Consider the following 14,483-nt stretch of genomic DNA (forward strand, 5'->3'; position numbering starts at 1 on the left):
CGCCCAAGGAGGTTATAAATAAGCTTTTTGAATGATTATCAAAAACCAGGACACTGGAAAATTTTCTCTGGACCCAGAAAATGTCAGTGAGACCATGACGATGTAGCAGGGGTATATCGCCTGCTCTGGGCTGAGCTCTCTTCCAACTGCCCACTGATTCCCTGTTCTCCCATCTTGCTCTGACAATGTTCTCAGCTTCCCACATGCCAGGAAAGCAAAGCAGAAAAAGAATCAAGGGACAGATTCTTTCGGGACTTTCACTCTGCTGGTTTTTATCTGGCCCCTGGTCCGTGAGCTAGTGGGTGATGTTCAGAGTCATGAAACGCCAGCAACAGGTCACAGCTTCCTTAGGGATGCATGGGACCAGGCAGAAGGTGCTCCTTACGATGTACTAACCATTGAGTGAGAAGGCTGGGCTCCATCCAATCTCCGCCTCCTAAATGTCTCCTCAAGGCCTGAAACCCCTACATTAAAATCACCACAGGCCACACCCCAAAGACCAGAGCTTTGTCTCCAGAAAACCATAGCTGAAATACATAATGGGCGTTTGATGTTAAATTCAAATATGGTGGGGCTTCTGGAGGAAGGGATCAGATAAAAATGTCAGTCCTGGATGGATGGGATACCTATGGTGCAGGAACAGACGTCTGTGGTTTTACCTCCTTGTAGCGTAACCCCTCTTCCTTTGAAAGCATGGTCTTGATTTCCCTTTCAACATCTACCTTTTTCATTGTCAGTCATGCAGTTTGGATGGGTTTGACCTCATTGCCTAGTTCCTGGGATGGGACATGACTCAGACCTGACCTATCAGAGCTATTGTTCTCCCACAATGGTTAGTTTAAGAATTGTTGGAAGGCCGGGCGCGGTGGCTCAAGCCTGTAATCCCAGCACTTTGGGAGGCCGAGGCGGGTGGATCACGAGGTCAAGAGATCGAGACCATCCTGGTCAACACGGTGAGACCCCGTCTTTACTAAAACTACAAAAAATCAGCTGGGCATGGTGGTGCGTGCCTGTAATCCCAGCTACTCAGGAGGCTGAGGCAGGAGAATTGCCTGAACCCAGGAGGTGGAGGTTGCGGTGAGCCGAGATCGCGCCATTGCACTCCGGCCTGGGTAACGAGAGCGAAACTCCGTCTCAAAAAAAAAAAAAAAAAAGAATTGTTGGATGACCCAAGTCAGGCAAATGAGACTCAATTCTGGTACTTTGGGTGACACTAGTAGGGAAGAGCAAGTCTTTTTCCTCTTCACCTGATGCTGATGGACGTTGGCCTGCAGCATCTGACTGCCATCCCTGCTATACCTGGGAAGAGGCTGCCTGAGAATGAAGCCAGTGTGCAGGGAACAAGAACTAGAGATGGAAAGAAGCCGGGTCCTGATGACATCATTTGGGCCTCTGGAACTAAAGATCTGTGAAGTTTGAAGTTACTTGATAAAAAAATTTTGTTTACACCCATTGGAGCTGGAATTCTGACACTTCCAAACAAAACAGTCCTGCAATACCAATGAACAAAGGCAATCTCCATGCATTTCCCCAGTATATGCATGGCTGGCCCTGTGGCCAATGGGTAGCACTCAAGGTGAGTTCTAGGTTTTAAAATCTGTAATTCCATACTGGACCACACATCTTCCCTAGTGACAGGAATGAACAAAAAGATCTGGGCCACACAATTCATGAACACATCTGAGGTGTAGTCAATCAAGTAATGGGCACCAGCTGGTTAGGGGGTTTTACCCAATTATTTAAATAAAGAAATTGGGTTAGAGGACAGTGATCCAAGTTATGCAGAACAGTAGACCTGTCCCTTCCTTAAATTAAATACAGAAATATTTTGCATTACAAGGATTAAACAACATTTCAGACATTCTTGGTAAAGTGAGTGACTGCAGTTGTTGCTTTACATCCTCATGTTGTTGTTTTCTGGTTCTTCCCCAGTTTGCCAGCAATGCTGAAAAATTACCCTGTTACCTTGTGGCATTGCACAACTAAGTCTCCCTTGCCAAGGTGTGTAGGTGATGTGTGTTAAAGGCATGGTCTTGACACAACAATGAGACCCTCATCAAAGAAGGCAGGAAGCCCTTTCAGATTCCTGCTCCGTGTCTCTGCTTATTCAGACCAGTAACACGTGCACTTGCAGCTGATGCTGGCCTGAGTAAAAAAATCACCGAGTAGCCAAATTTTTGTCTATTGCTAATGTTTTCACATCCATTTTCCTCTGTCTCTTAGGACCCACTCCCCTCGGGACATTGTAAACATCTGCCAATTTCCTCTCCTAAGTCACAGCCATATCCATTCTCTTAGTTTGGATTTTGCTATTGACCTTCACCTCTAGACTGGGCTACAAAGCCCCAGCTTGCCTCCTAACAGGTCTCCCTGCATCAGCGCTTGCCCTTTTCCAATCAATTCCCCACACAGCAGCTGAAGCCATCTTTTCAAAATGCAAACTGGATCATGTCACCTCCCTCATTGCAGGGCCTGACATTTTAAGGGCTTTCCATTGCCCTTATTAGAAAGGCCTACACTCTTAATATAGCCCTAAATGGCTCTGCACCATCTGGCCCTTACTTTCCTTCCTAGTCTTACTACTCTATGTGCTCACCCAGCCATGGGACCTTCTGTCAGTTCTTCATATACTCCTACCACAGGGCCTTTGCACGTGCTACTCCTGCTGCCTGGAATGCCCTTTGCCTTATCCTTTAAGCATCACTTTTTCAGGATGCCCTTTGACTCAGCCACATCCATCTTTGTAAGCCCTCCTAGCCTCACACTTACCATAAATGAAATTTTATGTCATACAGTTGGATGGTTACTGTCTATCGACTTCACTAGTCTACGAGGTACAACAGGGCAAGGCCAATGTCCAATTCAGCTCAGCATTGCATTGCCAGCACGTTGCATAGGTGGCATCTACAAATACTAATACCAACCAGTATTCAGTGAGCACTTCGAGGGTGTGAGACACTGTTCTAAATTCTTTACATGAACTCACTCATTTAATTCACACTACAAGCCTGAAAAGTAGGGTCATTCCATTTCAAAGATGAGAATAACAAGGTGCAGAATAGATAAATTAGTTGCCCAAGGTCACAGAGCTATTAAACTATAAGTCCAGTTTCCAGCTCTGGTATACTGGTCTACAGCCCATGCTCTCATACTATTCTGCTGTAACTCACATAGTAGGCGCTCATGTCATGTTTGCTGAATGAATCAAAAAACAAACAAATCATTTTTCCCTTCCCTCACTCCCATCCTTACCTAGAGGGTCTTCCTATAGGACCCAGCTCCCTATGACCAACCATCCCTTACAGAATGTGTCTGATCCTCAAGTCATGTTCCCAGGCTTGTCATTCCACATCAGAATCCTTTACCAGGGACCAGCTCACAGTCTCCAGTTGTCCTGTGGTGTGGCCTCAGCCAGTTCCAATTCTAGCTCTACTGGTACCTGGTTCCAGTGTGTGACTTGAGCCCTGACCTCTAACTGGCAACTAAAGCCTTGGTCCCCTCTGCCCTCGGTGCCTCTTGCCCAGGAACCAGACCCTGGCCCATCTTTACCTGTCTGCCTTGTCTTTCCTATCTCTGACCTTGGCGCATCATCTGGACCGCCACTTCTGACTCCCGTCATTCACCCCTGTGCTCTCATGCTTCTCTCTAGCACCATCAGAGTCAAACAAACAAATCACCAAGCCAGCTGCCACAGGAGAGGGAATGCTAATCCCTTCAGCTAGAGCCACTGTGCAAATCTTCTGACTGTCACTGTGACCCTTCTGGTAAGGAGGTATTTTAGACCAGTTAAGTGCATGGCTTTGTAGTTGCTCACACCTGAGTTCAAGTCCATCTGTAGTGACCATAAAAAGTTACTTCTAGGAACCTAGTGTACCCATCTGTAAAATGGGTATAATGACCAGATTTATCTCGCAGCATTTAAAGAGGCATTTTATGTGAAGTCATTAGCATGTCAGGTCATGGTCAGTGGTCTGTTATGATTATCATCAGTTACAATCACCATCAGCAGCAGCATTACATTTACCATGGTCATTCACATCGGCCACGGTATAATGTTGAAGGGCACAGGCTCAGGAGCTAGAATGTCCGAATTTAAATCCTGCCCTTCTACTTCCAAGCAATGCAGGCTTGGGCGACTCAGCCTCTCAGTGCCTCATTTATACCATTTGTAAAACGGGAATAACAACTGTGTCTACCTCGTAGGGTTGTTGTGAGGACTGAGTGTGTTTAGTTCACAGAGAGTGCTTATAACAATATTCAGTCCATATAAACACTCGATAATGTTAGTTGTTTTTGATGTCATTATTTCTGCTTCTAATGCTATGATTATGCAGGCTGTAATCTGCTTTAGAGGCATGTTTAGGGACTGGCAGGGTTAAAGCACTTCCGCAAGGCTCCTACATTGCAGTGGTAGAAATGGTGGCTGTGCCTGCCTGACTCACTCTGTGTGAGCGTAAGGGATGAATTGTGTTTTCCAAGGAGAAGGGGCTGCACGCTCCCAGTTCTAAACACATTGGGAGGGGCCAAAGCCCAGATCTGAGGCTGACAAGCCACTGGAGCTATCTGTTTTTTTCAGTTCTGTTCTGAGGAAAAATGCTGTCCACAGAAAGATCACACTTCATGCCAGATTAAGCACTACAGATTTATTCAATAACATAAGTTACTGACCATGGAAGAAAAAAGAAACTGTCATCTTGAAATCTAGCTTTATCTGAAGGATCAAGGTGTTTCACAAAAGCCTTTTGTGGCACATACCTGGTATTCAGACTGTGATTCTAGGATTTAAAGATATGCAGACAGCTTAGAATGCTATTAAAAACAAAAACAAACAAAAAAATGACTGAATTCTAGCAAAATTCAAATGCAACAGTGAGGTACGGCAGCAAAAACGCCAACTTTCCAAGTCTAGTCCTTGGTGTATGTGTGTGCAGCGTAGGATGTGAAAGGCTGTTTAGGGGCTGCTCCAATGAGAAATGATGAAGCTGTGCTTAGAATATTAGCCACCATCTTTCTTCAACACGGTCAAATCTGACAGAACCATAGAAACGCATATAAAATGTCCCTGTTTTTCATGGTCTTAGGAAAAAAGGAACCTGCAGGAGTATTTTCCTTTTTTTTTTTTTTTTTACAGTGTCTCGCCCTGTCAAAAAGCTGCAGTGCAGTGGTATGACCCTGGCCCACTGTAGCCTCTGCCTCCTGGGTTCAAGTGACTCGTGTCTCAGCCTCCCAAGAAGCTGAAACTACAGTCATGCACCACCATGCCTTGCTAATTTTTGTATTTTTAGTAGAGATGGGGTTTTGCCATGTTGGCGAAGCTGGTCTTAACTTCTGGCCTCAAGTGATCTGCCTGCCTCGGCTTCCCAAAGTGTTGGGATTGTAGGTGTGAGCCACCAAGCCTGGCCCATGCAGGGGTATTTTCAAATCTAAAATGCAAACCTGCACAGCTGGTGGACGGTGGGAGAAGTTAGTAGCCACAACAGGCATAGGGGCCAAAACCACAGATCAGTGTGTTTGAGAGGAGAAAGAATTAATAATAATAAAAAGTAGCAGGTAAACATTGCAGCAGGTCATATGTGTCAAAGGCTACCTTAGTGATTTTAAGTGCATGTATCATTTGATCCTCACCAAAGCTATACGAAAAAAGTACTATAGGTGCACCTTCATCCATTTATTCACCAAATGCCATGGATGAGGAAACTGAGTCTTGCAGAGTTTAAGTGACTTATTCAAGGCCACACAACTCCTAAATGATGAAGGTTCAATCTCATCCCAGCAAGTGTGACTCCAGGACCAGGACTCCTAACCATTAATTAATTAGAAAGCCAAAAACATCAGGGCTCATGTAAGAACTTCAGAGACAAATGATGGCTTAATGCCATGCCCATCTCCTCAGTTCACTTCTATCATCTGCACCTTCTGGCAGGGTCATCACTAGCCATGGAAGGCTACGGAAATTTAAATGAATTAAAATTAAATAAAATGTAAACTTCAGGCCATTGCTGTTGAATACTTAAAATGTGTCTAGTGCGACTGATGGCCTGAAATTTTAATTTCATTTAATTTTAATTCCATTTAATTTTAATTCATTTAAATTTCTACAGCCCCGTATGGCTGCCACATTAGACAGTGTTGATCTCAGGAATTTTTTCCCCTCTGTTGTATCAGACATGGTCAGGGTTGTTTCCCAAAAATCGGAGGCAAAGGGGCCCAAGGATCCTACAGAATCATGAGAATAAATCTCCCATGATGTCTTCTTTAGGAGTAGAAACTGAGTGTCTTCCTCACTCACCCTTTCCAACATTCCTCAACCTCTAGCCCTCCTGATTTCCTCATGAGCCACAATGTGAGGACAATACAGTCAGAGCAGACAAACCCAGGCACATCTGCTCTCAGACAATGGTGCACATCAGTCTCAGCAGAGATCTGCTTAACATGCAGATTCCTGGGCCCCACCTCTGTAGAGTTCTGATGCAGGGGGCTGGGGGAGGCCCAGGAGCCTATGTTTGAATCAAGCACCCCCATGATTCTAGTACAGGTGGTCTAGCTTTGAGAAACTCTGCTTCAGAGGCCGAAGTATATATTTATCTGCTGCCCTCTTAAATAATTATAGCACACAAATCTTTCGAGAATAACATAACCTGGGCTGGAAGCCAGGCAGTCATCATTCGGCACTAATTGCTCACTTTTAAGACATCAAGCAAGGTGCTTAGTCACCAAGGCCTCATTTTTTTTTTCGTCTGAAACATGGGGATGAGGATATCTACTGTTTGTTCTGGGACAAATGGGATCTGGACGTATTTGATGGGGATCGAACGTAAAACCCATTGCATGGACAACCTACAACTCAGAGCCTCGTTTCGTTTGTCCAACAGAGTGAAATAGATTTCACATTTCTAAAAGTCCAAATTTTTAATTTGTCTGAAAAAAATGTGAAGATCTGAAAGGATGGGGCTCATATTAGATTGGCAGCCTGGTGTGATTAAGAGTAAGGCTCTGGAATCCTATGCACAGGTTCAAATCCCTGCTCTACCACTCTAAAAGCTGAGTGACTTTGGGTGAGTCCCTCAACTTCTCCATTTCTCAGTTTCTTCAACTCTGAAATGAGAATCATAACAATATTCCTCCCTCACAGTGTTATGACAATGTAATTAAGCAAGCTAATATTTGTAACTGCTTAGAACAATATTTGACACATTGCAAGAGCAATATGAGGGTTAGGTGGATACATAAATATCCCAGCACATGGCAACAAGCAGCTGGAGCTGAGCAGTGGCTGTCCCCTTCAGATGGGGCTGACATTATCACAGTCTCCATCCAGACACCATTGACTATGGAATCCTTGCTGTAAGGGGCAGATGTATGTCTCCCTTCTCAGGTGCCTTGCCCACAAAGGGGCAGATATACTTAGTCCATCTTAGAGCACTACTTCTCAAGCTATCAGTGGTGAAGAACCAGTTTGTTTTTATTTTCAATCCCTAGTGACCCTGCTGAGCATGTCTGATATAGCAGAAAGCACAAAGAGCTCATCATATAAGTTATATAACACCCCGATTGGTCTATACACCCTGATCAATAGGACAAGCCCACTAAACGTGCACTTGGATGTCACCACAACATCGAACTGCTGTAAGAGTTTCTAAACACTTTCAGTTTCAGTACTAATCTCGCTGCTGATGGGTGATAGTTTTCAGCCACTGTGATCCTTAGATTCTGCCTTAAGTAGCACCATCACAGAGAAGATCTATGTTGGTCAATTTTTTTTCCTCATTTAAAAATTTTTTTTAGAGACAGGTTCACACTCTGCCACCGAGGCTGGAGTGCAGAGGTAGGATCGTTACTGCAGCCTCAACATCCTGGGCTCAAGTGATCCTCCTGTTTCAGCCTCCTAACTAGTTGGGACTGTATGGGCATGTGCCACCAAGTCCAGCTAATTTTTATTTGTGTGTGTGTGTGTGTGTGTGTGTGTGTGTATGTGTATTTGTAGAGAGGGTCTAACTATGTTGCCCAGGCTGGTCTCAAACTCCTGGCCTCAAGTGATCCTCCTGCCTTGTCCTCCCAAAATGCAGGGATTACAGGCGTGAGCCACCATGCCTGGCCTACATCAGTCTTCCCATGCACAGAAAACCAGCTAGACAACTTCATTGGAGAGAGAAGCATGCAACAAGTCTCTCTTTCCACTTCTGTTCTTTTCAGCCTACCTGTCTTCTCCTTGTCTAGCCAGACATTTCTTATATTTTTATCTGCATTTTGAAGCCAGTTCCCTGGTGAAAAACAGGTTCAGAACAGTCTCAGAAGCTGTCATGGATGCTTTGGTGCCCCAAGCAGCACCATGCTGGGGAAACTGGGCTCCAGGTGCTGTGACTACTGCTATCAGCTCAGATACACCTTCTCCACCTTCACATTGTACAAGAGGCAACCAAGTTCCCTTGGGCCTTTTTTATAAGGGCACTAATCCCATTTATGAGGTCTTCACTCTCAGGACCTAGTCACCTCCCCAAAGGCCCAATTTCCTAATGCCATCACCTTGGGATTTAGGATCTCAATGTAGGAATGTGGTGGAAAACATTCAGACCACAGCATCTTCTCTTTTTAGTGCTGCCTTTGGCCAACAGGAGCTGCCTTGCCCCAAGCCCATATCCACAGTCTTATCCCCTTATCACTCCTCAGCAGCCCAAAGCTGATGACCAACTAATATGATGGTACATAACATCAGACACTTTGTTACAAGAAGCAATCGACTCTATAGTGCCACTCATCTATCAGAGCCCTCTATGGGATCAGGCGGAAGCCAGACCTCAATGGAGACACCATTCCTCACTTGGCTCCTCCCCATGCCCTGTCCTCTTTCTCTCACTCCCCTTTTCCTGGGAGCACTCCCTCAATACATCACAGGCATCTGGACCCCTGTCTCAGGCTTTGTTTACAGGGAATCCCATCAAAGATAGAAGCCATCCCAAACTTGGGTTTACCTTCCTCTGCAGCCTACTGAAAGGGGGAACATGGCAGAAACAAGGTTAAAATCCTGAGAACCGGGATCCAGTCACCCAGAGATTACCCCTTGCTATCTGTTTTCGAGATGAATAGAACCTACCTGTTGCATTAGACAGGGCCAGGGATTCCATGGAGCCCCGAGGTGTCTGCTCTGTTGGCGTCATGTCCTCTGTGTATTTCAGGGAACTGATTGGATGACGGGTCCGACACTGCTGACTGGACATGCCTCCTTCCTCCTCCTCCTCCTCCTCATATTTGGGGACTTGGATGCTGCTTCGGGTCTCATTGAAACTCTGACTAGACATATCACTGTAGCTCTCCTGAGATCTCAGCCTCCCTGGGTAATAGTCTTCTCGGCATTCCTTGATGAAGCTGCCAGCATGCCCTGTCATGGCCAGCGATGCGCTCCTTTTAGGGTTGCTGAAGTGCTTGCCCCACATTTCAGGCTGGGCCCCAGCCCCCTGCCCTCCTGGACTGTAGGAAGTTCTGATGTTGCACTGGCTGAGGAGCTGCAGAGGGGTCTGGGACTGGTTCTGCTCCATCTTGTTCCCATAATGGTAGGGCTCTTCCCGGCTCCTCCAGATGGGGTCCCGGTTGAGGCTGGGCGTCTGGCTGGTCAGGCTGAGCATGTCCATCTGCAGTGACAGGGGGTCCACGTCGGCTGACAGCCGGTTGGAACTCACTTGCAGCTGGCTGTGCTGGTTCAGCATGGAATCCTCTGTCTTGCCTTTGTTCTTGCCGATTTTAGCACTGCGCCGGGACTCCTTGGCCCTGGCGTTCTGGAAGGCGGAATCGGAAGAATCAGAACCATTGGGGTCTTCCCCTGCACTACAGGCCCGTGAGCAGAAAATCTGGCCCTGCTTTGGGAGGAATGGCCGCCCCAGGAGGGATTTCTTGCAGTGAGCACAGCAGAAGCAGGTCTCGGTGGCATGCCAATGTTGGCCGTCATAGGTCATTTGACCTTGGTCGATACCTAAGGAAACGAGAGACATGGGAGAGGCTGATTAGCTGCTCAGAGCCCTGCACTGGGATGTGAAACACACAGCACCTTGGTTTGTCTCAGGATTCCAGGTGCGGCAGAATAAATTGTCAAAAAATCAACCATCAGACCCCTATGTAAACGGTATTCATGTCCTACCATGAGAACTCCTTCCTGTACCAGTAAGCACCTTCTTCACTCATTTGCTCCAAGCACAGAGACTCTAGGTTAAAATGGCTTATCTATGAATCCTTCTGCCTGGGACACATTTGCCCCTGACAAACAGCAATAGTTATGCTAACAAATGACCATGCACTGCTTTAAGAGCTTTATAAATGTAAACTCATTTAATCACTCAGCTCCTTGAGCTAGCTTTCTAATATTATTTGCAGTTTTCACATGAGAAAATGGAGGCACATGAGGCTAAGTAACTTGCCTATGATAACATAACTAGGAACCAGAGATGATATTGGTACCCAGGGAGTCTTACTATCAACCATGACATTGATACTATCTCCTTCACTCCAGTTAGCCATCTGCTCAAAAGCCAGCTCCTCTGAGAAATCTTCCTGTCCATACTAATAGTGATTCTCCATTACTCTCCGCCCTTACCTGCTGGAGTTTTCTTGATAGCACTAAAATTGCTTTATATTGCAACACTATATATGTGCACCTGTGTATTATCTCTCCCCTGTTGAAAGTGAAACTCTATGAGGATAGACTCATTAAGTTTCTATAGCATCTCCAGGACCTGGAACGTGGCCTGGGTTATGACAGGGGCTTTCTGTACATGGATGGATCAAGTGAATCCCATCACTAGCATTTGCTATTCCAATAGGTAAGTCATAGTAGCACTCAGTGGATGCTATGGTGAATGTTTTCTCTGAAACTCCTAAGTTGAAATCCTAAAGTGTTGGCATTAGGAGATGGGGCTTTTTGGGAGGTGACTAGGTCATGAGAGTGGGGACCTCATGAATGAGATTAGTACCCTTATAGAAGAGGCCCAAGGGAGCTTGTTTGCCCCTTCCACCATGTGAGGACTCTGCAAGAAGGAATCATCCAGGAAACAGAAAACAGGCCCTCAGCAGACACTGCATTTGCTGGTGCCTTGAGTTTGGACTTCCCGGCCTTCAGAACTGTCAGAAATACATTGCTGTTCAATACGATACTATTCAGAAGCCACACAGTCTGTGCTATTCTGTTAAAGCAGTCTCAACAGACTTAGACAATGGGAAATAAAAATGTGGATTTTAACTCTTGTTAAGGAAACAACTGCTTTTGGTAAAGAAAAACCTAGACATGGCATTGCCAAAGCTAATGTCCCTCTGGAAGCATGTGTATGCTTTGCTTAATTTCATCAGGAAGGAAGAGGTGCAATTCCCCACTGTGACAGGACTGTGGCAGGTTTATACACCCTGGCCACAGTGCATACCAAGGGAGCCTCCCCCAGCCCCCGGGGTTCTGCCCTCTCATCATCCCTGCCCTCTTCTGGTTATAGGACTTCATTTCCCTGTGGAATACCATTTCCCTGCCATCTTCAGGCCATGAGCCTGAAGATGGGACAAAAGCTAACCCAGGACCCAACATAGACCAGCACAAAAAATCTGTTTTCCTGGCACCCAGGGACTGTTTCAGGAGTGGGCAAGTGTCCTGCACTAAGCCAACACCTCTCCTTGCTTTTGCTAAGGCAGGACTTTTACTAAGGCAGTCACACAGCAGGCTCTTTTTATAGCAGTTGTTAAACTGGCAGAATGGAAGCTGGGAGCTGCTGGGGCCCCTTCCTGTGGCGAGAACCTACAGGGAATGTAGCCTCAAGCTATGACTGTAGGGTGGACCAGGAGGCTTGCAATGTACTGATGCATAACGATACAAGGCTTCCCAGAAAGGAGGACTAATGTGAACCTTCATCTTCAGTGGCTGAGGGTTCCTGAGCCTGGACTTTCAAGGAAGAACTTCTGGAGACTAAGGAGGTGGTGAACAAGAAACTAGGGAGAAGAGAATTGCAAGAACAAAAGGCCAGGGCCCAAGCAGCCTCTCTTTCTCCTCTGCTGTCTATCTCCTGGCTCACTTTTGTGTCTATGGAGCCCAGGGAGAGAGAGGCATGAGGTCAGTTCTTCTCTTATTAGCCCTTTCCCAAACTACTGGGCTCTCTTTTCATTTTAGAACCTGGCCTTAGGGACTATGAAGGGATTTTTTTTAATACAGGGATAGGAATAGCCACAAAGGCCACCCCAAGTGAGAGAGAGGGACACTATGTGAATCAACTGAATCACCTGCATCTCTTACAGCACGAGTGCTCTCCAGTAGAGTGAGAAAGAACCAGCTGGGGTGGGGCTCGAACCAGACAACCCTGGTTGTCTGTTTAGCTCCATAGACACTTCTTTCCCAGGTCCTTGGGAGAAAGCTGGGGCAGAGAGCACAGGGACACAGGACTCTGTAGTAGCTGAGTGTGAGGCTTCAGGACCCTGACAAACACAGGTTCAAATCCCAGCTCCATCCCATGGCAGTTCGTTATAAAGATGCTGAAGGCCATCTGCTTGGGTTCAAATCTTGGTTCTGCTGCATTCCAGCTGTGTGACCCTAGGCAAATGGCTGCATCTCTCTGTGCTTTGGTTTTATAGCAGTATAATGGGGATAATCATAGTACTTGGTAACTGAGTTAATATGCATGGTATGCTGAGAACTGGGACTGCTGACCACTCTTCTTTTATTTGGATTAGGTCTGAAAGCCTGTCTCTCTCTTTGCTGAGGGTCACTGCCCAGATGCAGTCCAAGGAAGAACTATGAGGCTGCTCTGTCTCCCCTCCCCTCTCCCACCTTCCTTCTCCTTTTCCTCACTCCCTTTCTCACATGCCAAGAGTGCAGGGAGCTCATGATGGCATCCCTTTAAGGTGAGGTCTACTCAGTGCAGCATCCAGGGCAGCCACAGCTATCCCCACTCCCTGTTAGAGGTACACAGGAAGTCCAGTCCCTCTGGCCTATCTGCCACCAGCTGCTTCTCCACGTTTTGGCAAGGACACACGCTCAGATGCAGCAGCAAGGGCCTAGTTCCTGGGAATGGGGGCCTCATGGAAGGATGGGCTCCGGCTGGGGGAGTGGGGGGAGGCATGTCATAAAGCGGCCTGGCAGGCAGCAGAACGTGGTCCCCGATAAACATCAACGATGTCAGATGGTCCTCTGAACTGCCCCTGAACTCTAAACATCTGGAAAAGGGCTCTGCTGTTCAACATCTAAGCGTTCCTTTATTATTCCTTCTCTAAGCCCTTTAAGTACTTATCGGAGGGTGTGTGTGTCTACTGCTGCCACAGCCTCGGTCTGTTTATAGGACTGTTTACTCTGCTGTGCGCAGGCAAAAGTACCGTTGCCCTAGCAACGGCTGCCTGACGCAGGGTCTGCTCTGAGTGGCTGTATAAATATGGAATATTTGTACAGTATGGTCAGAGGTAAAGCACCCAGTGACTGAGGTATGCATGCTATATAGAGCGTGCTCTTTCACTGTCACAGGAAAATTACGCCTTATAGAAAAGTGGATTTAAAGCAAACCTTAGGGACAGCATTTTAACTACAGCAGCAATACTGCAGGCCACCGTGGTCCCATTTTCTGATAAAACACTGACAACTTTCTATGGATTTAGGAGGAAAGGAGGAAGCAATGCCAATAAATGTGCTGGATAGCCAAAGGGAGACAGTCAGAGAGGAAAACTGAGGGGCCATCTGAGGTGTACATGCTTCAGCAACAGAGAGGTTTTTCTCTCTCTCAAGTACTGAGCCAAAATTCTAAGTAGCAGTTTCTGGAGAGGTTCTAGCCTCCATGGAAAGAAACAGAAAAAACAGAAATGTGGATGGGAAGGGGGTATTGTTGTGATGGGCTGGTATTCTGCACACACAGAATACTTGCTCTCACCTGAGCAAGTATGCACTTGCAAACTTGAATCCTCGGTTGGGCAATACTGGGTCAATACATTGCACCATTTTCCCTGACACTGTCTTGCCTCTCCCCTTCCTCACACGTCGTGCCATGTGTCGCAATTGAACTTCCCATTTCCTAACTCTTAGCAAAAAGAAGGTTAATCAGTTTGACCACTTTGATCTTGTGAGACATGAAAGCTCCTGGGTACTGAGGTGAGGCAACAGGCTGGGAGAGGAGTGAGGTTTTCAGGGGTTAGGGGGTGGGGAATTTGCCATCACCCAAGCCCCCAGCAGGGAATGCAGCTGAACAAAGGTCTTCACAGCAGAGCTTAAGCCTGGGCCTGAGTATGTGGGACAAGAATGCCCAATGACAAAACACTGTTGGGCACACAGTAGGTGTCTTGTCCACAGAGCCAGGATTTTTATCAGCACACAGGGATCTCTAAACACTAATCAATTTTTTATTTGAATATATCACTTCTTATGAACCAGGAAGACAAAGTTACTTTTTTTGGGTCCTAATGAAGCCTTTGAGTGGGGCAAAAGGGGTTCAAAAATGGATTATCTCTGCATCTCCTCACTCTAGGCAAGACATTGGCAGCTT

At 46.4% G+C, this 14,483-nt stretch overlaps 1 protein-coding gene across 5 annotated transcripts in view; it reads right to left on the reverse strand.

Annotated features, from left to right (window-relative positions):
* The window catches only part of PRICKLE2 (prickle planar cell polarity protein 2), a 365,346-nt gene that overhangs the window by 45,092 nt on the left and 305,771 nt on the right, over nt 1-14,483 (reverse strand). For all 5 annotated transcript variants that reach the window (XM_032290396.1, XM_032290397.1, XM_032290399.1 and 2 more), the window contains one exon: nt 9,092-9,964. In XM_032290396.1, coding sequence (XP_032146287.1) covers nt 9,092-9,964 — 873 coding nt within the window. The remainder of the gene's footprint in view (nt 1-9,091; nt 9,965-14,483) is intronic.

This window comes from Sapajus apella, unplaced genomic scaffold, assembly GCF_009761245.1.
Source record: "Sapajus apella isolate SASKATOON/1434 unplaced genomic scaffold, GSC_monkey_1.0 scaffold23, whole genome shotgun sequence".
In the NCBI taxonomy this organism is placed as follows: domain Eukaryota; kingdom Metazoa; phylum Chordata; class Mammalia; order Primates; family Cebidae; genus Sapajus; species Sapajus apella.